The sequence below is a fragment of the Lithobates pipiens genome, unplaced genomic scaffold, assembly GCF_037356315.1.
Source record: "Lithobates pipiens isolate NorthernLeopardFrog02 unplaced genomic scaffold, aLitPip1_a1.2 Scaffold_18, whole genome shotgun sequence".
In the NCBI taxonomy this organism is placed as follows: domain Eukaryota; kingdom Metazoa; phylum Chordata; class Amphibia; order Anura; family Ranidae; genus Lithobates; species Lithobates pipiens.
The window spans coordinates 390,121,441-390,148,853 of NW_027507758.1; the positions used below are offsets into that span (position 1 = coordinate 390,121,441).

General features: G+C 44.1%; 1 protein-coding gene across 2 annotated transcripts in view; it reads right to left on the reverse strand.

Moving 5' to 3' along the window:
- HMGCLL1 (3-hydroxy-3-methylglutaryl-CoA lyase like 1) overlaps positions 1-27,413 on the reverse strand; it is a 143,293-nt gene that overhangs the window by 9,666 nt on the left and 106,214 nt on the right. Inside the window, exons 9-10 of one of the 2 annotated variants that reach the window (XM_077487818.1) lie at positions 14,964-15,089; positions 12,729-12,850 (exon numbers count right to left, since the gene is read on the reverse strand). In XM_077487818.1, coding sequence (XP_077343944.1) covers positions 12,746-12,850; positions 14,964-15,089 — 231 coding nt within the window. In that variant the 3' untranslated portion in view covers positions 12,729-12,745. The remainder of the gene's footprint in view (positions 1-12,728; positions 12,851-14,963; positions 15,090-27,413) is intronic. The other variant, XM_077487819.1, reaches the window with a different exon arrangement.

The window sequence follows — 27,413 nt, forward strand, 5'->3', positions numbered from 1 at the left end:
AGGAATTTATTAATGATGTCCTCCGAGATTTGTTGCAGTTATGTGTGGTGGTTTATTTAGATGATATCCTCATATTTTCCAAGTCCCTGGAGAGCCACCACACAGATGTCTGTTGTGTGCTTCAGAAACTAAGAGAGAACAATCTCTATGGTAAACTGGAGAAGTGTGAATTCCATCATGACCAGGTTAAATTCCTAGGCTATTTATTCGATCGTTAGAGCCTCTTCTCTCTACGATCCGAAATAACCCTGAAATCACAGGAATTAAGGTGGGGAAAGAAATAAATAAACTTGCAGCTTTTGCAGACGACGTATTGTTCTATATAAGTAACCCGAAAGACACACTACCCAAACTAAATAAAGCTCTGGAATACTATGAGGAAATGTCGAATTTTAAAATCAATCAAACAAAATCCGAGATATTAAATAACAATCTTAGGAAACAAGAAGTACAGCAGATCCAAAATGAATGCAAATTCACATGGAGAGGAAATCTGAAATACCTAGGAATAAAATTGGCTAATTCGCTCAAGAAAATGTATCATTCAAATTACATCCCACTATTAAATGAAATTAAAAAAGAACTCAGACGACTCGGTAATAGACCACTCTCTTGGCTGGGACGAATACACACATTGAAAATGGTTATCCTCCCCAAGATTCTGTATAAATTCCAGATGATGCTGATCGAAATCCCTGTTGGTTATTTCTCTAAGTTAAAATCATTACTGCTCAAATTTATATGGAAGAATAGAAAACCTAGGATTTCTTTCTTAGTGTTAAAACAGGAGAAAAAGCGAGGAGGACTGGCCGTCCCCGACCTATTTAATTATTATAAGGCAATAGTGTTGTCCAGAATTGTTGATTGGGTAGGAGAGAAAGGTAAAGAGAAAAGGTGGGTTAATTTGGAATATAAATATAGCGGGACACATTTAGGTACAACAGTGTGGAATCCTCCAAAATATAGGGCTTTAGAAGGGAGCACAAACGAGATGACACGAATAGTATTTAAGTTTTGGGACGAGGTTTATAAAAAATTAAATGGTCACTATAACTCACCATTTATTGCACTGAAGGAGAATGAGTTGTTTCCACCGGGGAAAAAAGAAATAGGAGGTAATTGGATAAAAAATGATAAAACACAAATAAAAGATATTATGAAAGGTAAACTTATAACATGAAGTGAACTAGAGCACAAGCATTTAATGTTTTTGAATGGGTGGCGGTACCTCCAGCTGGCCCATTTTATTTGCAGCTTACCACAACCAGTAAGATCGGAAAAAGAGCTGACCCAGCTGGAGCGACTCTGTACAACCAACAACCCGAAAGGAATTGTATCAAGGATGTACGGATTGTTGATGACATTGGGGGAGCTGGAGGTCCCGCCATACATCGGAAAATGGGAAAGGGAATTGGGAACACAGTGTGATCAGGACACAATAAGTAAAATAATGAGATTGACACATAGTTCGGCAGTAGACAGTAAAACAGCTGAGATGAACTATAAATGCCTTACCAGATGGTATAATACACCGGATAAGATGGTGAAATACCAGCAGGGAAGATCGGCGGAATGTTGGCGAGGTTGTAAAACCAAAGGAACGATGACACATTTTTGGTGGGAATGCCCAAAAATTAAAATCTACTGGGGAAGATTTTACAAAAAATAAGAGAAATAACTAAAATAAGTTTGAAAAAAGATCCTTGGATTATATTATTCCATGGTATAACGTGTGGTATAAAACAATACCAAGAAACTATAACCCCACATCTTCTTAATGCAGCGAAAAAATTAATTCCTAAAAACTGGCAGGAAATAGAAACTCCATCGATGTGGGAATGGGTAAACGCGGTCGAAGAGACATATAAGATGGAAAAACTGATTAGTGGAGAGGATAAGGAAAGAGAAGCAGTTATAAAAAAATGGAAATGCTGGAAAGATTTTAAGAAAGACTGGAGTTACATAGAACATTTAAGACCATAAATAGAATCCATATGGGATGAGGAATAAGAGGAGAAGGGGAAAAACTGACATACAACTAGGGAATGGGGGGGGGATGGGGAATAATATTAAAGTGTTATGAGAAATAAAAGAATTGTATTTTATTAGAAAAATATATTTATTGATGACCGTGGAAAAAAAAAAACACACATTTATATATATATATATATATATATATATATATATATATATATATATATATTAAGCCACAATGATGTGAATATGAAGGAGACAATATTGAATGGAAAGTTGATTTATGTCTCATTAGAGAATTCGCTGACGTGGTTTAAAAAAATAAATAATAATTCCTAGGCTATGTCATTTCCACTGTGGGTTTTTTGATGGACCCAGAGAAACTTTCGGCAGTCCTACAGTGGCCAAAACCTGTGGGTTTACGTCCTCTGCAGAGTTTTCTGGGCTTTGCCAGCAATTATAGGTTTAGTCGTAACTTCTTGTCTCTGGATAGTAAGGATAGTAACCCACAGAATTGGTCTCCGGAGTCCATTAAGGCCTTTGAGAGTCTCAAGGCTGCCTTTGTTTCTGCTCCTGTGTTGACACATCCTGATCCTACGTTACCTTTTATCCTTGAGGTTGATGCTTCTGAGACTGGTGTTGGCGCCCTTCTGTCTCAACGTCCTACCTCTGAGAGCACTATGCATCCTTATGGCTACTTTTCCAAAAAATTGTCACATGAGGAGTGCAATTATGAGATTGGTGACAGAGTGCTGTTGGCAATCATTTTAGCCCTGAAAGAATGGAGACATCTCCTTGAAGGTACCACTGTGCCAGTTCTCATTCTTACTGACCATAAGAATCTCACATTCTTGTCTGATGCTAAAAACCTCTCTCCCAGAAGGGCACAAAGGGTTCTTTTCTTGTCAAGTTTCAATAACATTGTCTCATTCTTACCCGGTACTAAGAATGTAAGGGCTGACGCCTTGTCAAGACAATTTTCCACCACTTCCAAGTTGGAGTCGGTTCCGGTTCCTGTGATTCCTCCTGATCATATTCTGGCTATGGTTCGCACCACTTCTCTTTTGGATGACAAAATTCTTGCTGCTCGGGTCCATGCTCCTTCTGAGAAACCTTGTGACCGCGATTTTGTCCCAGAGACTCTCCGTACTCCTGTGATCCAGACTTACCATTCTCCCAAGCCAGCTGGCCACCCTAGGAAGAATCAACTCATTTGGGCCATTTCCCAACAATTCTGGTGGCCTAGTCTATGGGCTGATGTAACTAGCTTTGTAGCTGCCTGTTCCATGTGTGCTCAGAATAAGACTCCACAACACCTTCCAGTGGGCCTTCTACAACCCATACCCAATGGAAAGAGACCTTGGACTCACCTGTAAATGAATTTACTTGTGGAGTTACCCAACTCCCAAGGCAACACTGTTATCCTTATGGTGGTTAACTGATTCTCAAAGATGTGTCATTGTATTCCACTTAAGAAGTTGCCCACTTTTAAGGAACTGGCTTCCACTTACGCTTACATGGGCTAACCAAGGTGATTATCTCAGACAGGGATAGTCAGTTTGTGTCGCAATTCTGGTGAGCCTTTTGTGCACAGTTGGGAATTCAGCTTGCTTTTTCCTCTGCATATCACCCACAGTCTAATGGGGCCACAGAACTAGCTAATCAGTCCTTGGAGCAATTCCTACATTGCTATATTTCTGACCATCATAACAACTGGTCAGACCTATTACCATGGGCAGAGTTTGCTCACAATAGTGCCTTGAATTCTGCTTTCAAATTGTTCCCAATTATGGCGCATTATGGTTTCCAACCTTCCATGTTGCCTGACTCGTTTGTTCCACAGAGTATTCCTGCATTAGAGGAGCATCTCCGTGGTCTTTACTCCACTTAGGCACAAGTCCAGGAGGCTTTGTGTCATGCTAATGATAGGTGCAGACTCCACGCTGACCGCAGACGCCTGCCTGCACCTTCCTACCAGGTTGGGGACAGTGTCTTACTGTCATCTCGCAACCTCCGACTTCTTGTTCCCTCACTTAAGTTCATACCTCGGTTTATTGGCCCTTTCTGTATTCTTTGCAGGATTAACCCAGTGGCTTATGCATTAGACCTTCCTTCTAATATGCAAATTTCAAATGTATTTCATGTCTCCTCAATAAAACCTTTGGTCTGCAACTGCTTTACCACCATGGTGCCACGTCCTCACCCTGTACAGGTTGAGAACCATGAGGAGTATGAAGTACAGTCCATTGTTGACTCCCGTAGGTTCCGTGGGCGTATACAGTACCTGGTGCATTGGAAAGGGTACGGTCCGGAGGACCTCTCTTGGGTCTCATCCTCGGAAATACATTCCCCTGTCCTCCTCTGTGATTTCTGTAGGTCCTCTGAGGGGGAGGAGTCGTTGAGGAGGGGGAACTGTCAGGGCTGGGCTCAGCCCTTTCTTCTCTGAGCTGACCGTTCAGCTGTCGGCTAATTGCCAGCTCCCATCTCTCTCCACAATTAGCCAGCTGTTGATGATCCTGCTTGTCAGTCCTGCCTACTTAAGCCATCGAGTCCAGAGGAGCTCTGCCTTTGCCTTTGCCTTGACCACATCACAAGAAACTATCTCCTGCATTCCTGTTTAAAGAATGACTTTGCTGACATCCCTTCTGGCTCCAGATCCTACTTGCTGTTCCACTACTTTAATCCCTGACTTCTGTTTGGCTGACTATCCATTCCAGTTACCAAACTTTGGCTATGTTTTGACTATGTTTGTTCTTTTTACTTTTATTATTAAACAAGTGTGAAAATGCTAACAGCCAAACAATTTGTTCGAACACCGTTAAAGTCCATGGCACACGAACATGAAAAATCAAAAGTGCTAATTTTAAAGGTTTTTATGCAAGTTATTGTCATAAAAAGTGTTTGGAGACCCAGGTCCTACCCCAGGGGACATGTATCAATGCAAGTGTTGAAGTTTTAAAAACTGCTATTTTTTCGGGAGCAATGATTTTACTAATGCATAAAGTGAAACAATAAAAGTGTAATATTCCTTTAAATTTCGTACCTGGGGGGTGTCTATAGTATGCCTGTAAAGTGGTGCATGTTTCCCGTGGTTAGAACAGTCTGAGAGCAAAATTACATTTATAAAGTTAAAAAGGTCATTTAAAACTACTCGTGGCTATAAGGAATTGTCGGTCCCGGCAATACACATAACAGTCATTGAAAAAAGGGACTTAAGTACTGCTTGTACCCCCCTGATGGCAGCCCTGCATGGCAGGTTGTCATATGTCTTGTCAAGCATGAGGTGCCCAAGCGGCTGGTGTTCTGGCCAGGCTTGATCCGCTTTAGACAGAGATTGCAAACAGCAACGCTGCGATCTACTGCACATGTGTTGAGAAAAGCCTACGCCCATAAACTTTTGGAAGTCAGTGGGGAGTCAACAGCACCCTGCACCTGTGGAGCTTTGTGGTGTGATGCAATAGGGTGGCTGCCCTCAAACCGGCCCCTGGAGGACATCCTACCTCATTTGAGTTGTGCCTCCTCCCAAATTTCCTCCTCTATTGTCTCTGGCGCCCAAGTACAGTCAATGACCTCATCATGCCCTCCCTCCTCATCACTGGAGCAAACTTGGCAGTATACTGCAGCTGGGAGAACATGACTGCTAGTTTCTTGTCCTTCTGTGGCACCCCCCTCTCTCTAGGCTCACGTTTCTCCCTTCCTCAACCTAGGAACCAACATTGGAGCATTGAAATTGCTGTGTATCCTCCAGCAGCATGTGACCAACACTGTGTTCAAATAATTCTGGTGACACCTCTGTGCATGATGGTGGCCCTACGGAAGGAGTAGCTGTGGACAAGGAGCCAGTGGAATAGGCCATTTGGCAGCTGTGGATGAAGACAAAAAAGTATGAGCCTGGATGACAGAGAATAAAGAGGAATAGGATGGCTTAATTTTCCACTCCACCAACTCTTATGCATGTTGTGGATCATTAACACGGCCAGCAGTGGAAAAAAAGGGAAAAGCATGCCCCGTCTGCACAGAATGCACCATGTTCACGACTATCATATTTCGCTAGAAAAAAGGGGGGAACTCCAGCAGGGATTCACACTAAAAATGATAAACTGTGTTCAAGAAAACAAGAAAGCAGCCAGCACTAGAGTTCAGATACACCAACTCGAGCTAAGATACAAAAAGAAAAAAAGTGCAGCGCTAAATAACCATTGAAAAGTTAAAAAAATGAAATTAACCACCTCAGTACAGTGCAGTTACACCCCCTTCCTGACCAGACCAATTTTCAGCTTTCAGCGCTCTCACACTTTGAATGACAATTACTCAGTCATCCAACACAGTATCCATATGAAACTTGCGTCCTTTTTTCCACACAAATAGAGCTTTCTTTTAGTGGTATTTAATCACTAGTGGGTTTTTTATTTTTTGTGCTATAAATAAAATAAAACATAAATTTTGTGAAAAAAATGCTTTTTTCTTCGTTTCTGTCATAAATTTTTGCTAATTAGTAATTTTTCTTCATAAATTTTGGCCAAAATTTATACTGCTACATATCTTTGGTAAAAATAACCCACATTAGTATATATTATTTGGTCTTTGTGAAAGTTATAGAGTCTACAATCTATGGTGCCAATCACTAAAAATTCATCACTTCTGATCAGGCCTTCAGTACATCAGGTGTACCTCATTTCTTGAGACTCTAACTAGTCAGGAAAGTACAAATACCCCCCAAATGACCCCTTTTTACAAAGTAGACATCCCAAGGTATTAAGTAAGTAGCATGGTGAGTTTTTTTAAGTTGTCATTTTTTCCCACAATTCTTTGCAAAATGAAGATTTTTTATTTTTATTTTTTTTTTACTAAATTGTCATATTATCAGGTTATTTCTCACACACAGCATATGTATACAACAAATTACCCCCCAAAATACTTCCCGAGTACGGCGATACCACATGTGTGAGACTTTTACACAGCCTGGCCACATACAGAGCACCAACATCGATGTAGTACCTTCAGACGTTCTACGAGCAAAAATGACGCATCTCATTTCTCAACCACCTATTACACTTTTGAAGGCCCTGGAGTACCAGGACAATGGAATTTCCCATAAAATCACCCCATTTTGGAAAGCAAACACCCCAACGTATAATCTGTGAGGCATAATGAGTCTTTTGAATGGTTAATTTTTTTCCAGAAGTTTTTGGAATATGTGGAAAAAAATTAAAACGCATTTTTTTTTACACAAAATTGTCAATTTATAAGATATTTCTAACACATAGCATGTATATAGCAAAAATTACACCCTAAAATACATTCTGCTACTCTTCCCGAGTACGGCGATACCACGTGTGTGAGACTTTTACACAGCCTGGCCACATACAGAGCACTAACATTGATGTAGTACCTTCAGACGTTCTATGAGCAAAAATTACGCATCTCATTTCTCAACCACCTATTACACTTTTGAAGGCCCTGGAGTACCAGCACAATGGAATTTCCCATAAAATTACCCCATTTTGGAAAGCAAACACCCCAACGTATAATCTGTGAGGCATAATGAGTCTTTTGAACGGTTCATTTTTTTCCAGAAGTTTTTGGAATATGTGGAAAAAAAATTAAAACGCATTTTTTTTTACACAAAATTGTCAATTTATAAGATATTTCTAACACATAACATGTATATAGCAAAAATTACACCCCAAAATACATTCTGCTACTCCTCCCGAGTATGGCGATACCACATGTGTAGGACTTTTACACAGCCTGGCCACATAGATGGGCCAAACATTGAAGTAGTACGTTCAGGCATTCTAGGAGCATAAATGACACATCTTATTTCATTCCTACCCATCACACTTTTGAAGGTCCTGGACCACCAGGACAGTGAAATTACCCACAAAATGACCCCATTTTGGAAAGCAAACACCCCAACGTATATTCTATGAGACATGGGCTGCAAATAGGTACTCGGGTACTCTGATGGGCTGGAGATAGGTACTCTGATGGTTTGGTGACTGGTATTTGGGTACTCTAAAGGGCGGTGACAGGTACTCAGATGAACTGTGACAGGTACTCGGGTACTCAGATGGGCTGTGACAGGTACTCGGTACTCTAATGGACTGTGACAGGTACTCGGTACTCTAATGGACTGTGACAGGTACTCTGTACTCTAATGGACTGTGACAGGTACTCGGGTACCTTGATGGGCCGTGACAGGTACTCGGGTACCCTGATGGGCCGTGACAGGTACTCGGGTACCCTGATGGGCCGTGACAGGTACTCGGGTACCCTGATGGGCCGTGACAGGTACTCGGGTACTCTGATGTGCCGTGACAAGTACTCGGGTACTCTGATGTGCCGTGACAGGTACTCGGGTACTCTGATGTGCCGTGACAGGTACTCGGGTACTCTGATGTGCCGTGACAGGTACTCGGGTACTCTGATGGGCCGGGACAGGTACTTGGGTACTCTGATGGGCCGGGACAGGTACTCGGGTAGTCAGATGAACTGTGACAGGTACTCGGGTACTCAGATGGGCTGGGACAGGTACTCGGGTACTCAGATGGGCTGGGACAGGTACTCGGGTACTCTGATGGGCTGGGACAGGTACTCGGGTACTCTGATGGGCTGGGACAGGTACTCGGGTACTCTGATGGGTTGGGACAGGTACTCGGGTACTCTGATGGGCTGAGACAGGTACTCGGGTACTCTGATGGGCTGGGACAGGTACTCGGGTACTCTGATGGGCTGGGACAGGTACTCGGGTACTCTGGTGGGCTGGGACAGGTACTCAAATACTCTGATGGACTGTGACAGGTACTCTGATGGACTGTGATTGACAGGTACTATGAGGGGTGGTGACAGGTCCTCTTTATTGGGGGGCGGGGCAATCAGTGTGATTGGTGTACACTGTAGGCGGTAATGAGATGTTACCGCAATCTCCTCCTCACACACGATCGGTGTGTGAGGAGGAGAACCCGGTAACATCCCGTTACCGCGGTTTGTTTACATTTTAGTGATCGGCTGTGAAAGGATCACAGCCGATCACGTGGGTAAACAGCCAGCCAATGGCTGTTTACCAGTGTCGGTGACGAGCAGTGTTCCCGGGGAACACGCCGTCACCGACGTGCACGCGCGCATGCGCCGTGCACGTAGGGGGTGTGACCATCTGTGATCGGCCGTGACTTCATCACGGCCGATCACGTGGTAAACAGCCATAACGAATGGCTGTTCACCCCCTTCGGTGGCGAGCGGTGTCTCCGTGACACGCCGCCACCGAAGAAACAGGGATGCGCGTGCACGATCGCGCGCATCCCTGTTTAAACGGGAGGCCGTCATATGACGGCCTCCCGCCACAATAGCTGCGCCGCCTGGCCGTCATTTGACGGCCGGCGGTCAGCAACTAGTTAATGTTATAAATGACTATGAAATATCATATGGTGATAGAAAAACAGATACACAAATAAATAGAAAAAATTCATATAACCTCCCTGTAGTGGTGAAAAGAACCTAGGTGAATAAGACTAATGCAGACACCCACCAAATTTAAAACTAAATAAATAAATAAATTCATTCATTCAACTTCTCGATAATAAATAAATAAATAAATTCATTCAGCTGACTGGCTGATTTAATTTTAAAGATCTTTTCAATGGTTATTTAGCGCTGCACTTTTTTTCTTTTTGTATCATATTTCGCTGTAGACACAGAGGCTTCTTGCCCTCTTTTGGTGGCCTGTGAGCGTCTGACTCTCCTTGCTGGTACTCTGGACATGATGAGGATTTTTTTCTTTTTTGCTTGGTGCACTATAAACCATGTTATTGTTATATTTTATTTTTTGGTGGGGAAGGGAATATGGTGCTTGGGTGTAATATTTGTGTGCTTGGTGCACTATAAACCATTTTATATATTATATATATATATATATATATATATATATATATATATAATTTGTATGTTTTAAAAAAAAAAGAAAATAATGATGCAGCAACTGTGAAGAATTTTTTTTTTTCACTGCTGCAAAAAAATAAAAAAATAAATAAAAAATAAAATAAATAAATAAGAAAGGCCAAAAGAAAAAGGGAACCACTGCTGACGCTGGAAGAGAACACCTGCTGTGTTTTAACATGGAAGGAATAGCACCTGCAACACAGAAGTGGGAGTACTAATAATGCAGAAACAGAACCTGATATTCAAAAAGAAAAATATTATCGGTGATGACACACCGACACGTCAGTAGCACCACAACACTGTTATTCACACTACAATGCACTTTATTATATACACTGCACTATACTGTGTTATTTACACAGCAGTACACTGTATTATATACTGTGCACTGCACTGTAGTATATACTATGCACTGCACTAAATATTCTGCGCTGCAGTATATACACTTTGCACTGCATTGTAGTATAAACTACGCACTGCACTATATGCTCTGCACTGCACAGTAGTATACACTATGCACTGCATGATATATTCTGCACTGCACTGTAGTATATACTATGCACTGCACTATATACTCTGCACTGTAATATATGCACACTGCACAGCATTGTAGAATATCCTATGCACGGTGTTATATACACTACACTGACTGCACTGTATTATGTATTATCCCTTTCATGACTAAGCCTATTTTTGGAATTTGGTGTTTACAAGTTAAAATCCATATTTTTTGCTAGAAAATTACTTGGAACCCCCAAACATTATATATATTTTTTTAGCAGAGACTCTAGAGAATAAAACGGCGATTGTTGCAATATTTTATGTCACACGATATTTGCGCAGTGGTGTTTTAAACGCAACTTTTTGGGAAAAGGGACACTTTCATGATAAAAAAAAAAAAAACAGTAAAATTAGCCCAATTTTTTTGCGTAATGTTATGCCGAGTAAATAGATACCAAACATGTCACACTTTATAATTGCGCGCACTTGTAGATTGACGACAAAGTACGGTACCTAAAAATCTCAATAGGCGACGCTTTAAATTTTTTTTACGGTTACCAGGTTAGTGTTACAGAGGAGGTCTAGTGCTAGAATTATTGCTCTCGCTCTGACGATCGCGGCGATACCTCACATGTGTGATTTGAACACCGTTTACATACGCGGGAGCGACTTCCGTATGCGTTTTCTTTGCTTTGCGAGCTCGCGGGGACGGCGGGCGCTTTAAAAATGTTTTTTATTTTTTTATTTATTTTAAAATGACTAAATTGTTTTAAAAAAAATTGATCACTTTTATTGCTGTCACAAGGAATGTAAACATCCCTTGTGACAGTAATAGGTGGTGACAGGTCCTCTTTATGGAGGGATCGGGGATCTAAAAGACCCCCCACCCCTCCTTTACACTTCAATGTATTCAGATCGCTGAAAACGGCGATTCTGAATACCGGATATTTTTTTAAAACCGGCGCCATTGGCAGCCGAGTAAACGGGAAGTGACGTCATGACGTTGCTTCCGTGTTTACGATGAGGAGACTGGAACGAAGCCGATTACGGCTTTGTTCCAGTTCCTCCGCAGCAGCCGGAGGCGTCGGATTGGGAATCGGTGCTCCCGATCGAGCGGGAGCACCGGTAACAGCGGCGAGAGGCGGCGGGAGGGGGGGACGTCCCCTCCCGCTCCTCCGGCATAACAGCCGAGCGGCTTTTAGCCGCATCGGTTGTTATGCCTGGATAGCCAATCGCCTGCTGCAAAAAACGGTACCGGGATGATGCCTGCAGGTGTGGGCATCATCCCGGTATAACCCCCGGAAGCCGAGTACGCAGATCTGCGTGCGCTCGGCGGGAAAATTATACACTGCATGCACTGTAAAATATATAGTACACTGGCTGCACTGTAATATATACCACACTGACTGCACTGTAATATATAACCTACACTGACTGCACTATAGTATATATTCTACACTACCTGTACTCTATATATAATTCTACACTGACTACATGCTCTATCGACTAACTAACCTGCTTATGCTATCTCCACTTCAACACACTACATACGGACACTGTGTAAGCAGCCTTATATAGTGCGAGGCATGGACTTAGCCCCATAGCCATGATTGGCCAAAGGCACCCTGCCTTTGAGCAATCATGACTCTCACAGCACATCACGCTGTGATTGCCCAAAGCATGCAGATCAGGTGCATGCTTTGGCCAATCAGCAGCCATCAATGCACTGAGATCTCGCAGTGCATTATGGGGGGCTCCTCAGTGGTTGAACTTGCCGTGAGTGCCCCATATGTTTGTTTGTTCTACGAACAAATGAACACCCGATGTTTGAATCGAACATCGGGACCATCCTTAATCTGCATTCCAGGTTCAAAATTTTCTGTGCATTAGAAGAGTCCAATTCAAATTTATAAAAGGATAAACATGTTTTAATTTGGCTGTGTGCTCAAGCAGCTCTAAAAATCATTGCATTGTGGTCCTGTGTTTATATTAAATTGTGCTTTCATGGGCTGAGAAGTGACAGAGTGTGTGTCGTGCACAGTGGTTCATAATATTTGTGTTGTGACCAGAAAGCAGAAAGTATAGTTCATAAGTTCAGAAGAGCGATGAGCTCTGTTTACTCTTTGCTCGTTAACAGCTTGAGAGAAGAAAGCTCCCATTATAATGGTAAAACAAATACATAAATTGGTCTGACGAGTGCTTGACAGGATGGCTTTGCATCCCAATCAGGGAGATTCATCAAATAGACTATATGCACTTTTTATATTGTACAGATACACACAGATAACAGGTTAAATCAGTCATAAACAAAGCACCTTGAAACAGCAGCAATTCATGCTGAAATTGGTCTGTACATACAAACAGCCTCATTTATGAAAGGGCTGGGTCTCCCAACCTGAGCTTTCACTGCCCGGAAATGCAGCAGGTACCTATGAGCCTATAAAAAAACATTTGGCATTTTATAGATGTGCCAAACATTTTTGCTAATATCTGCACTGTGGGTGCTGTGCCAAAGAGATGTAAGCAGAGTGCAAACGACTAGTTATCAGTATTGCCTGTAGACTCACTGTAGCAGGTCTTTTGCCTAATACTAGCTTACAATGCCTTGTTCTGCATTGCGTCTCTCTGTGAAGACAGCCATCTTGGTAGAGGAGGAGTGCTTGGCTTCCTAATGTCAGAGCTGCAGCTCCTGATGATTGGTACTTAGGGACGATATTCGAGTTTAGAACTATGGAGGCCATATGCACCTGCCTGAACCTCCTGCTGCTGCAGCAGGAAAACATTCATTTAGTGACAGCATTAATACCAGGCCATAAGCATCACTGGTTGCTAGAATGCAAAAAGCAGCATAGCATTATTGGTTGGTTTTTGATGTAGGTGGCTGCCAGCATCCTAGCAAACGATGATCTCATTGCCCTTGATCAATGACATTGGAGAGCATCACTGGTCGACTTGTTGATATTCACCAACTGGCAGGCAGGGTGTCAGTTCACAATGAGAGTGCGTTGGGTGGGGTTGTTGTGTTTGTGTTAGTCGGTTGTTGGGATCATTATTCATCATGATTGATACTCTATATACATTGCTAGATGACGTGATTGATGATGGATTTACAACGTGAGACTTTTTTGGGGGAATTCTGTTAATAAAAGACTTCACTATTTTGTGAATGTGTTTTTTTTTATATTTACCTTTTTGTAGAATAAGTAGCCAGACCTATATAGAGGGGGGAAATCTGGGGCCCCTCATATTTAACTACTTCTCACCCAGGCCTATTGTAAAATAACTGTCGGGTGAGACCTTTCTAATTCTGGGTGGATGTCATATGACCTCCTCCAGGAGCACGCCTTGTGCATGCACACAGCAGCGCAAACTGTCATCTGCTCTGGGTTGGTCATAATACCATGTGATTGCTGTGACCAATCACAACAATCACATCAATAGTACACACTGGCTTTCATTCATAGCCATTCCTTGTGTACTATTGTGATCTCTGTGATTGGTCACATGGTACAGGAAAATCACAGCAGAGCTGAACCGTGTGATAGCTGTAGCCAATCGCAGCTATCACAATAGCACACAATGACACATTAATGAAGGCCATTCATAAAAATGATTGCTTATAACAGTGATTAAATAATCACTGTTATAAGCAATCATAGTGAAAAGAAGGAAAAAAAATCCTGATCACCTCCTCAAAGCAGTACAACATCACTATAGTAAAAATGTAAAAAGATTAAAAAAAAGGTAAATAAAAAAATAAAAATGTTGCATTTTCTTTTTGCACACTATTAACAGTCAGTGTCCCTGATCACCACTACACTAGTACACCAGGCATAGTATTCTTGCATTCAAAATCACTCAAAGTATATAACATTTACAGCACCTCAGATTAACCCCTTAGGGGTAAGTGCATAAGCAAAGGGGGGTCACACTGAGCACGAGGTCTTCTTTACCTGCATGACGTGGTGTGCATTTTCTCTGAGGATTTCCTATTAACCTGAGGGCTTCTGGAGCACTTCACTCTTTTTATGAACTTTGATCTTACCTTTTGGAATTTTTATGAATTTCATGTTCTATTAATTTAATTGCACTAATGTTTAGTGTATGCTTGTTTTTGGCACATATCTATTTGATCAATGGAATAGAGCGCTGTTAATGCAGGAGTACTGTTTATAACTAAGGTTGGGACTGTATATGTGCATATTTCTAGAGTTAATGAAAAGGATCTGGTATGGGTTTTAAAAGGGAAACGCATGCATTTAGATTTTTTGATTTTACTGCCTGACATCATTGACCATATATAGCCATGACCATATATGATCTATGACATCACTCGAAAACTCATAGCTGCTTTGTTTACATATAGAAACAGGCCGGGTATCAGAATTGTTGTGTAGCAGCAAATTATTATTTTTTTTTTACACACATTCCCAGCGGCTGTGTGTAAATCTGACAAGCATACTCCTGCCTATCAGATGGAACAGAAATATAGTAAATCACAAAATAAGCATAAAAATAATAAAATAAGCAAAATATACTCAAAGTATTACCGTGTGAATACCAAGTCCATTTAGCATATAAAGTACATCTTCTGTTGCAACATTCCCAGTTGAACCTTTTGCATAAGGACATCCACCAAGACCAGATACTGCACAGTCCACAACACTAACTCCCATCTGCCCAAGACAAATATATGAGCATCAGATAAATAGACCATTTCATGTAACATAATAGCATCCAAAGAAAAGATATACTGGCGAATACCCATTCCCAGCACCTGGCTCAACATGTTGTTATCAACTAGGGATGGGCGAACGGTTTGGCCAGAGCATAAGTTCAGGCCAAACTTTATTTGTTCGGTCATTTGGGAAACAGCCAAACAAACGGGTCATTCGACCATTTGTTCGGCCCCCCCAAACCGACCACCATGCATTGAACAGTGCATTACAAGCCCTGACTGGCTGAATCAGTGAAAGCTTCAGCCAATCAGGGCACAGAGTACTGTCAGAGTCATGATTGGACACTGTCATCATGACTTTATCCAATCATGGCTCATTCCCGCCCCACAGTATAAAAGTATTCTTTCAATGGCAGCCATTTTCAGTGTGATTTTGACATGGAGAGAGATAGAACAGGGCTCTGTTCAGTGCTATTAGTTAGTTAGTGTGCTATATTGTGCTATTTTGCTACAATTGTCAGTGTAGAATATTAGTTTAGTGTCAGTCTAGGGAGGAGGACCATCATTCAGCTTTGCATAGTGTGCAGCCAGAGTAGGGACAGCTCAGATAGTTTCACTGTAGTGTAGTTAGACTGTGTCATTCATACATACATTCGTGTAGAGCAGGGACAGCTCAGATAGTTTCACTGTAGTGTAGTTAGACTGTGTCGTTCATACATACATTAGTGTAGAGTAGGGACAGCTCAGATTGTTTCAGTGTAGTGTAGTGATACCGTGTCAGTAATCTTTACATTAGTGTATAGGTACAGTTCAGATAGCGTCAGTGTAGTGACAGTTGAACACCGTCTATTTGATTGTGTTGCTGCCAGTTTAACTCCATATAGTTTTGTGTGCGTTACTGCCAGTTTAACGTCATATCATTTTGCGTGTATTACTGCCAGTTTAACGTCATATCATTTTGTGTGCATTACTGCCAGTTTAACGCCATATAGTTTTGTGCATTACTGCCAGCTTAACACCATATAGTTCTGTGTGCGTTACTGCCATTTTAACACCATATATTTCTATGTATGTTACTGCCAGTTTAATGCCATATATGATAGTTCTGTGTGCGTTACTGCCAGTTTACGCCATATAGTTTTGTGCGTTACTGCCATTTTAACATCATATAGTATTGTGCGTTATTGCCAGTTTAACGCCATATAGTTCTGTGTGCGTTACTGCCACTTTAACGCTACATAGTGTGCATTACTGAAAGTTTAATGCCATTTACTTCTTTGTGTGTTACTGGCAGTTTAAAGCGGGATTCCACCCTAAAGTGGAACCTCCGCTGATCGGATCCCTCCCCCCCTCCGGTGTCACAATTGACACCTTTCAGGGGGGAGGGGGGTGGAGATACCTGTCAAAGACAGGTATTTTCACCCACTTTCGGGCATAGACTCCCGTGGGAGTCTACGCCATTTCCTGCCCTGCCGCGCTGTCTGCTGGGACACACACGGGTCCCAGTGACAGCGCGGAGATTTCCTATTGCGCGGCGCGGCTCACACATGTGCAGTAGGGAGCCGGGAAGTGAAGCCGATTCGCTTCACTTCCTGATTCCCTCACCTAGAATGGCGGCGGCAGCAGCCGAGAGCCGAGCGATCGATCGGCCTTGGCTGCCGGCATCGCTGGAACCTGGGACAGGTGAGTGTCCATTTATTAAAAGTCAGCAGCTGTAGTATTTATAGCTGCTGGCTTTTAATATTTTTTTTTTTGGTGGAATCCCTCTTTAACACCATATCGTTTTGTGTGCATTAGTGCCAGTTTAACATCAGCTAGTTTAACGCCATTTACTTCTGTGTGCGTTACTGGCAGTTTAACGACATATCGTTTTGTGTGTGTTACTGCCAGTTTAATGCCATATAGTTTTGTGTGTTACTGTCAGTTTAGCACCATTTACTTCTGTGTGCATTACTGCCAGTTTAAAGCCATATTGTTTTGTGTGCGTTACTGACAGTTTAACGTAATTTACTTCTGTATGTGTTACTGCCAGTTTAACACCATATCGTTTTGTGCGTTACTGCCAATTTAATGGCATTTACTTCTGTGTGCATTACTGCCAGTTTAACACCATTTATTTCTCTTTGCATTACTGACAGTTTAATGCCATATAGTTTTGTGTGCGTTACTGCCAGTTTAACGTCATATCATTTTGCGTGTATTACTGCCAGTTTAACGTCATATCATTTTGTGTGCATTACTGCCAGTTTAACGCCATATAGTTTTGTGCATTACTGCCAGCAGCGGAGGGCCGGTTATAAAAAAAAAAAAAAAAAAAAGTCAGCAGATGCAAACACTGCAGCTGCTGACTTAATAAACACACTCACCTGTCCAGGGCGCCCGCGATGTCGGCCGCCCGAGGCCGACCCGTCCCTCGGCTCTCGGGTCCCGGCGCCGCCATCCCTTGTAAGGGAAACAGGCAGCGGAGCCTTACGGCTTCACTGCCCGTTTCCTACTGCGCATGCGCGAGTCCCGCAGCTACTGCGCATGCGCGAGTCCCGCAGCGCTTTCTGAATGGGACGCGCTGTGTTCTGGAACACACAGTTCCCAGAACACAGCGCGACTCATTACCCAGAAGACGCCGCGACGAAGAGAGAAGACAGAAGATCTCCGCGGAGGAGGAAGAGGAAGATTAGGATAAAGTGCCTAGCAACAGGCATTTCTGGTAAGTAAAAAAAAAATTTTTTTTTCATTTATTTTTTTTTAGATTTTTTGTAATTTTTAACATTTTTTTGTTTTTCAGGGTGGCCCTCCCCTTTAACACCATATAGTTCTGTGTGCGTTACTGCCATTTTAACACCATATAGTTCTATGTATGTTACTGCCAGTTTAATGCCATATATGATAGATCTGTGTGCGTTACTGCCAGTTTACGCCATATAGTTTTGTGCGTTACTGCCATTTTAACATCATATAGTATTGTGCGTTATTGCCAGTTTAATTTCAAAGATTTTTATTTTCAAAGTACAAAGTACAAAAAAATACAGAAACACTTCAGGTGCCAACAACAGAACAGAAGTAAAGACCAAAGTAGTCACACTACTGGACATCTTCGATACATACAAAAACCTTACGGTCCTCCGAGAGATTAAGCAGTAGAAAATCTGTACTTATAGCCAGTAATTACAAGGAAAAACATGTATTCTATCTATATTGCTATAATTTAGCAAGAAAAAGGGGGAAAGCAGAGGGGCGGGAATCTGGGAGCCAGGGAGAACTGCCCAACACCCCTAATGGGAGCTCGCTGTGTTGGGCCGTCGCCCCCCCGAATCCCCGCTAGACCCTATTCCCACTGCAAATCTGCGAAAGGCACAGGGCGGCAAGGAATTGTAAGGAGCATCTTAAAGCTATCAGGGGAGACCCACCAATTCAGACAATTAAGAAATTGGAATTTATCCTGGGTCCCTTCTAGGTCAACCTAGATGATTTGGCTCCGGTGTGGCACCACCATCGCCTACTCTTGTAAAAGAATAAAGAGAAAGAAAGAAATAAAGGAAGGAAAGAATTGAGGCATTTAGATAGGGAGAACAAAGGGGAAAGGAGCGGGGGAGACAGGGGGAGCCAGGGGGAGCAATTGGAGCTCGGGCAGTTCTGTAGTAAAAGTATAAACTGAAAAGGGCGTCTTCAAGGGATGCAGACATTACGACCCGCGGGGCGGACGGGAAAAGAGGGAGAAACATTGAGCCAGGTGAGAGGAGCAAAACTGGACTATTGTTATTTAGCTGGTCCTAAGCGGTGGGACTCCCACAATGAGGGAGATGCCCACGTGTTTTGCCCAAGGTTCCCAAATAACCTCAAACTTCTCCTTGTAGTTTAGTAGACTACTCGTGACTTTTTCTTGTGTCATGATCCATGAAATCTTACGTTTAACAGCTTGGATCGAAACTTTGGGCTGTTTCCAAGCTTTCGCTATGGTAATCTTGGCCCCTAGCAACATATAGTGAATTAACACTCTAGTGGATTTGCCAGTCTGCGGGATAGGACCATTAAGAAGAGCTACCACCGGGGTTCTAGGTACCTGTATGCCCGTCACCTTAAAGATTAAGTTGAACATCTGCTTCCAAAAGGACCTAAGCTTTACACATTCCCACCAAATGTGGGACATACTTCCCGTCAACTCGCAGCCCCTGAAACAGAGGGGACTGGTTGAGGGGAACATGTGGGCCAACCTGGACGGTGTCAGATACCATCTAGTTATCACCTTAATATTAGCCTCTATTAGTAATATATACCTAACCCCTTTATAGGCTTTGTCAAAAGAGGAGTACCAAGACTCCAGATCCCATTGAAGCGAGAGGTCCCTTTCCCAGGCTTCCATGTAGGAGGCCTTATTGCTATTCTGAGCTAGAGCCTGGTAAATCACCGAGATTCCACCCCTTTGGTCCGTGGCTTGTCCACACCATGCCTCATAATCAGTAAAGCTAGGGGGAGCCGGTTTTTCTTTCCAAAGCCCCTTAAGGAAATGTAGAATTTGAGAAAATCTAAAGAGTTCCGAATTCGGAATCTCCAGTTTCTTTTTGCAGTATGCTAGGGTGATGGGGCCTGAAGCTGTGAAAAAGTGGCCAATCCGGTACAGCCCCTTATCCAACCACCATTTAAATGCTTTAATGTCTGACCCAGGTGGGAAATTGCGGTTGTTAAAAATGTGAGCCAGGGGGTGGGAGTTGGAGACTAAGGAAGAGTTCAGTTTCATTCGGTCCCAGAGAGCTAGAGATTGAGATAATATTGGAGAGAGGATGGGAGGCCGCTCCTTGTGAGGGATCCAGAGTAGGTAATCTAGGGTATACGTAGGAACAGCTTGTCTCTCTATATTCAACCAGTCAGGTTTCTCAAGTCTAGAGTAAATTGTGGACAATTGAGCTAGTCTGGCCGCTTGGAAGTACCAAGACAGTTTAGGAACACCCAAACCTCCCTTTCTCCTAAGTCTGTATAACGTGTTACAAGGCAGCCGGTGTCCCTTTTTGCCCCAAATGAAGCGCAACATCTTTTTCTGAAGGGATTGCAGGTGGTCCGACCGGACGTTGATCGGAACTGCCCTGAATAAATATAGTAGCCTGGGGAGAAGTGTCATTTTGAGTGAATGAATTTTACCCAACCAAGAGAGGTTCCCCTGGGCCCAATTTCGCAAGTCTGCTTCTAATTTCTTGTAGGTAGGAGGGAAGTTGGCCGCATAAAGTTGTTCCACCTTGGGAGTCAGTTTGATCCCCAGGTAGTCTAGGAAGTTGTCTTTCCATTCAAATTTAAAACTGCTTCGTAAGGTGTCAACCATGGACTGGGGAAGCGAAACATTGAGGGCATGAGATTTCGAGTAATTAACCCTGAGACCTGACGCCCTTGAGAAGGTGTCTAGGAGCTTGCATAGATTTGGAAGGGATGTGATAGGGGATGTAATGAAAAGGAGCACATCATCTGCGAATAGACCGCATTTATGTGTCTGAGATCCACAGGAAACCCCTTGTATATTGGGGTCGGTGCGGATTCCTATGGCCAGAGTCTCAATAGCTATAGCAAATATCAAAGGGGAGAGCGGACACCCTTGTCTGGTACCCCTCGCTATGTTTAGTGATTGTGAGTAGTGACCCAAAAGACGAATTGATGCCGAGGGTGTGGAATATAAGGAATGTAGAATGCCCATAAACCTATCACCAAACCCCCAGCGTTCCAGGAGTGAAAAAATATAAGGCCACTTTAAAGAATCGAAGGCTTTATGTAAGTCCATGGATAAAAGCATGCCCTCTTGTTTGGGATTTCCTTCCCAGTTGGATTGGAGGATCGACACTATATCAATAGCTCTACGGGTTAGATCCGGCCCTTGACGTCCCGGGATGAATCCCACCTGGTCTTTATGTACATATCTACTAATAAAGGAGGCTAGCCTATTGGAAAGGATTTTTGTGAGAATCTTTAAGTCATTATTGATTAAGGATATGGGTCTATAGTTCTCTACTTCTTCCCAGTTCTTATTCGGTTTAGGGATGACCGAGATGTACGCGGAGTTCAACTGGGGGTCCAGGGGGGATCCTTTGGTTAATGAATTGAAAAATTTAGCCAGATGTGGCACCAGGATGTCAACAAAGGTCTTATAGTATGGCGAGGAGAGACCATCCGGTCCTGGGGCTGACCCTGTTTTAAGAGATTTTATAACATCCTTAATCTCCTCCTCTGAGATTTCGGCTTCCATGAGTTCTCTGTGGTCCTTTGAGAGTGTTGGGATGGGCAAGTCCCTCAGTAAGGTCTCATCTACATGCCGGTCATCCCCTGATGTCGAGCTGTAGAGCTTGGCATAGTAATCCTGAAACGCTCTAAGTATTTTAGTGGGGTTGGCAGAGGGGGCTTGTCCTGCAGTTCTAATTTTGGGGAAAGTATTGGTATGAGTCTTGGGCGATAATTTGGCTGCCAGCATGGAGCCAATCTTATCCTTCTGGCAATGAAATTTGGCACTGCTCCACCGGATTTCTTTTTCTGTTCTGGCAGTCAAAGCTAAGTTTAACTCTAATCTGGAAGCGTCAACCAAGTCTGCCAGGGCCCTCGACGGGTCTTGTTTGTGTTGGGATTGTAGTGTTTTGAATTTGGTTTCAAGGTTTTTAATGAAGAACGTACGTTCCCTCTTAATGCGTGAAGCTATGGCTATGATTTTACCCCTAATCACGACTTTGTGGGCAGCCCATAGAGTCTCTGGTGAGATTCCTCCCACTGCATTAAGAAGGAAGTATTCTTTCAAGGCGTCTTCAATGTCTTTTGATGAGCTAGGATCGTTCAAAAGAGATTCATTAAGCCTCCAATGGAACCCCGCTACCCTTGTCACTACCTTGTGTATTGAGACGCTGACTATTGAGTGGTCTGACCAGGAAACATCAGTAATCGATGCTTTGTGTATAGAAGGGATCATCCCCGGCGGGACCAGGATATGATCAATTCTAGCATAGGATTGATGTGGGGAAGAATAGTGGGTGAAATCTCTCTTGGTTGGGTGCAACTCCCTCCAGGTATCTATCAGGCCATATTCATGTAGTTTCTTAGCAATAGATAGGCTAGCCTTAGTGGGACGTGTGAGTTGAGATCCTTGCGGTCTGGATTTATCGAGCCCTTGATCAAAAGCAACATTAGAGTCTCCCCCAAAAATTACCCTGCCCTCAGTGAGGGGCCAGAGAATCCTTAGAAGGTCTTGAAAAAATTTGGATTGACCCTTGTTCGGGGCATAATATGAAACTATGGTGTAAAGGACTCCCTCAATTAGGCCCTTGACCAATATGTATCTACCCTCGGGGTCTCTGACGGTGGAAGAATGCTCAAATCTACAAGATTTAGCGAAAAGGACTCCCACCCCTCTGGTTTTATTCTCGGCGTTCGCTAAGTAAAAATTTGGGTATCGTGGGTGAAGAAATTTGGGGCTGTACCGGATTGGAAAATGTGTTTCCTGTAGGAGGATAATATCTAAGTTAAGGGAGCGATAATGCTCAAATGCTAGTTTCCTCTTACTGGGGGAATTAAGGCCCTGTACATTGTGAGAGGCAATTCTAAGAGGCCTCTTAGTGTTATCTGAGTTTGTCATAGAACCTCGGTGGTGAAAGGCTGCAAAAGTGGATATCTCTTACCCATAACGAGCTTCTTCCACGCAGGTCTGGTAAATGGCGGTGGGGTGATCCTGCCTGAGAACTGGATCCTCTGACGCGAACTTCCTATCACCTGGCTCCAAAGGGGGGAGGGGAGGGAAAAGGGGAGAAAGAGAGAAATAAAAGCAAGAAAGTAAGACATCTTCCAAGGAGATCTACGTAGCCCAGGGGAGAGTACCCCTAGGGTCCGCAGAGTAATAAACGTCGGCGTCTGTATTCCAGAGCCGACTCCCTGACACGCAGAGACAAGGACTTGTCTCTGTGGTGAGGGTTGAGGCGCAAGGGGGTCACCTCTACCCCTTACTGAACTAATAACCAGTTAAATGAATAGAAAAATTCCCTCCGGGATAATCCCGGTACAGCACTATAACTAAGTTAAACAGGATTGATAATGGTCAAGTATATGCTAACAAAAGAATAATAAGACTAGTATTTATAGAGTTAAGACAATAAGTTGATAATAAACCGGTCCCATTCCCCCCTCCCTCTCAAGAATAGGTGGAAGCGGGCCTGTAAGGATAAGCGAGGTTAAACTAGAAATCCTAAACATTACCAACAAAGAGAACATGTGAACGACCCGGCTAAAGTCTCTAACCAGGCATCAGGACTGAGGAAACAGATGTAACCTGATCAGATGACCGAGGGGGGGGTGATCCCCGGAGATATAGGGGCCTCACCCCCCTTCCCCAGACAGCCTGCCACGCCCCCGAGCCCCCAGCTATAAATGGTGAATAGATCACCATTCCAAAAGACACTAAGTCTCTCAGAAAATTGTCCTGGGGGGAGCTCTAGGGGACGCAGACACAAAAAAATGTGATGCCATAAAGATTGCCTTTGGATAAAAGAAAAAAGGGGAAAAAGTAGGGGGTAATCCCGACCCCAACTGCCGGATAGCAAGTCAAATGTAAAAGAAAAATAAACCTGAGAAAGGGATCTCACTGGGGTAGGTTAACTAGAGGGGAATCCCAACCCCCTCTTAGACGGGAAAACCTAACCCAGGCATTCGATCCAAAACAAATCCAGGAGCAAACAGGTGGATCAAAAAATGAAGAGAGTCACATTATGGGGGTCTTCCCTCTCTTGATTTCTTGTTCTTCCCAGGGATCCAGACTGGAGAGACCGGGCTTGATGGTTGCGGACGCTTGGCAGATGCAGCATAATTAGCCGTTACTTCCATGGGCGCCTCATGAGAGATGAGTTTAAGATGGAGAAGAAGCTTTTCACCTTCTGGGAGACTGGAGAAGGCGTAGGGATGCCCGTTGTAGTTGAATCTGACAGCAAAAGGAAAGGCCCAACGGTATTTGATCTCCTGATTAGATAGGACTGTAAGCAGAGGCTTCAGGGCTCTCCTCTTCTGAATAGTAACCGGAGACAGGTCTGCGAAGATCTGGAGTTGGTGACCCTGGAAGGTTATCTGTGGTTGCAGTCTGGACTGCTTCAGAATCTCCTCCTTCACAGCATAGAAGTGTGGTTTGACGAGAATGTCTCTCGGGGAACCATCTTTCCTCATGGAACCGAGGGTCCTGTGGGCCCTATCTAACTCCAAGCGATGGGACGGGATGTTCGGAATTAACTCCTTAAAAAAATCCTGAATTGTTGCGGAAACATCCGTGTAGGACTCAGGTAGGCCTCGAATTCTGAGGTTATATCTTCTGGATCTATTTTCCAGGTCATCGATCCTTGATAGGGCCACATCTAATTGCTCCTGAAGGGTCTGGATATGGGCAGCATTTTGGTTAGTGCGGGAAACAGTAATGTCTAGCTTGTTCTCGATGGCTTCCATTCTGGAGCCTAAGTTTGCAAAGTCCGATTTCATATCTCCCGTGATCTGGGCTGCCGTGTTAGCTAGGCCTCTTTCCAGGAGTGTGGAGAGTTTGTGGAACAGGTCTCCCTGCTGTGATAATGAGTCCTGGTCAGGGAGATATGGAGAGTGGGCTTCCAGGAGATTCGGGGAGGTAGGCCCTAGAGGAGTCAGGGCACTGTCTGCCGCATGGTGGCCCAGGAGAGACTCTGTGGAGGCTGGGGAGGGCGTTTGAAGAAGGTGTTGGGCTCCCTGGGCGACCTGGGAGTATGAGAGAGTAGCCGGGGCGATCACCTGCCTGTGTTCTGGCTTCTTTTCTCCGGAGGCCGCGTGTGGCTGTGTAACAGATTGTCCGGCGGCCATCTTGGTACACCCGTTCGCTCCGGCCCTGTGGAAGTCCGGTCCCAGGTCTCGTCTGGCGGCGGGGCCCGGCATCTAGGAACGGTCACGCTACGTTCCCCTGTGCCGAGAAGGTGGAATCCGGTCAATTTGATCGGTGTAGCGGCGCTTAGGGCTATCGCGGGGTAGAGGTGATGCGGAGCACCTAGCTTAAGCAGCCATTACGGCGCGCCCGCGCATGCGCACTCGCGTTATTGTTTAACGCCATATAGTTCTGTGTGCGTTACTGCCACTTTAACGCTACATAGTGTGCATTACTGAAAGTTTAATGCCATTTACTTCTGTGTGTGTTACTGGCAGTTTAAAGCGGGATTCCACCCTAAAGTGGAACCTCCGCTGATCGGATCCCTCCCCCCCTCCAGTGTCACAATTGACACCTTTCAGGGGGGAGTGGGGTGGAGATACCTGTCAAAGACAGGTATTTTCACCCACTTCCGTGCATAGACTCCCGTGGGAGTCTACGCCATTTCCTGCCCTGCCGCGCTGTCTGCTGGGACACACACAGGTCCCAGTGACAGCGCGGAGATTTCCTATTGCGCGGCACGGCTCGCGCATGCGCAGTAGGGAACCGGGAAGTGAAGCCGATTCACTTCACTTCCTGATTCCCTCACCTAGAATGGCGGCGGCAGCAGCCGAGAGCCGAGCGATCGATCGGCCTCGGCTGCCGGCATCGCTGGAACCCGGGACAGGTGAGTGTGCATTTATTAAAAGTCAGCAGCTGTAGTATTTATAGCTGCTGGCTTTTAATATTTTTTTTTTTGGTGGAATCCCTCTTTAACACCATATCGTTTTGTGTGCATTAGTGCCAGTTTAACATCATCTAGTTTAACGCCATTTACTTCTGTGTGCGTTACTGGCAGTTTAACGCCATATCGTTTTGTGTGTGTTACTGCCAGTTTAAGGCCATATAGTTTTGTGTGTTACTGTCAGTTTAGCACCATTTACTTCTGTGTGCATTACTGCCAGTTTAAAGCCATATTGTTTTGTGTGCGTTACTGACAGTTTAACGTAATTTACTTCTGTGTGTGTTACTGCCAGTTTAACGCCATATCGTTTTGTGCATTACTGCCAATTTAATGGCATTTACTTCTGTGTGCATTACTGCCAGTTTAACACCATTTATTTCTCTTTGCATTACTGACAGTTTAATGCCATATAGTTTTGTATGCGTCACTGCCAATGTAACGCCATATAGTTCTGTGTGTGTTACTACCAGTTTATCACCATATAGTTTTGCGTGTCACTGTACGCTTGGCGCGTTATATTATAGTGTATCCATGGAGTGTGTCTGTGTAGTGTGAGTACTCAAATAAACGTGCACCAAACACCTCTTTACATTGACAAGTGAATCTACCTACAGATTTCAAGTTCTTCTTTACATTTGCTTAAAAGCACTGCCCCCTTCCTCCCAATAATGTCTGGGAGGACAACAAGGAGAGGCAGTGTAAGGAGGCCAGCAACAAATGTGTCCACAGGCAAAGGTAGACATGGTGGTCAGTCCTCAGGCAGGGCATCATTTCCTCTGTTTAGTGAGTAGAGACTAGTTACCGTATATACTCGAGTATAGGCCGACCCGAATATAAGCCGAGGCCCCCAATTTACCCCCAAAAAAACTGGCAAACTTATTGACTCGTGTATAAGCCGAGGGTAAGACATGCCTGTCCATCCCTGTGTGTGTGTCCGTCCATCCCTGTGTGTCCGTCCATCCCTGTGTGTCCGTCCATCCCTGTGTGTCCGTCCATCCATCCCTGTGTGTGTGTGTCTCCATCCATCCATCCATCCCTGTGTGTGTGTGTGTGTGTGTGTGTGTGTGTGTGTGTGTGTGTGTGTGTGTGTGTGTGTGTGTCCAGCCTACCTGTGTCCTGAGCCTTTGTCCCGAGCCTCCGTCCCGTGCCGAGCCTCCTTGCCTCCGTGCCTCGCCGCCGTGCCTCGCCGCCATGCCTTGCCTCCGGTCCCGTCCCGTCCCGTCCCGTGCCGTGCCGTCCTGTGCCTTGCCTCCGTCCCGTGCCCTCTTCGTTCGTCGGCGGCCATTGTAAAATTCAAAAGCTGCGCCGCCGCCTTCGCCTGTGATAGGCGGAACACTGAATTTCCCAGCAGCCTGTGTTCCGCCTATCACAGACGTCGTATCATCCTCGTCCGTAGTACGAGGATGATACGAAGTCCGTGATAGGCGGAACACAGGCTGCTGGGAAATTCAGTGTTCCGCCTATCACAGGCGAAGGGGGAGCCGGAGGCGCGGCTTTTGAATCAGAATGGCCGCTGTCTGTCTGCTCGACACGCTGATCGAGCGGGCAGACAGCGATGACTCGAGTATAAGCCGAGGGGGGCACTTTCAGCCTCAAAAAAGAGGCTGAAAATCTCGGCTTATACTCGAGTATATACGGTATTCTATTTTTCTTCTTTTTTTTTCATTCTTTTTTTTAAGTTGTCAGTTTCCATATCAACTCTGTTTTGACACCTAGTACAACTG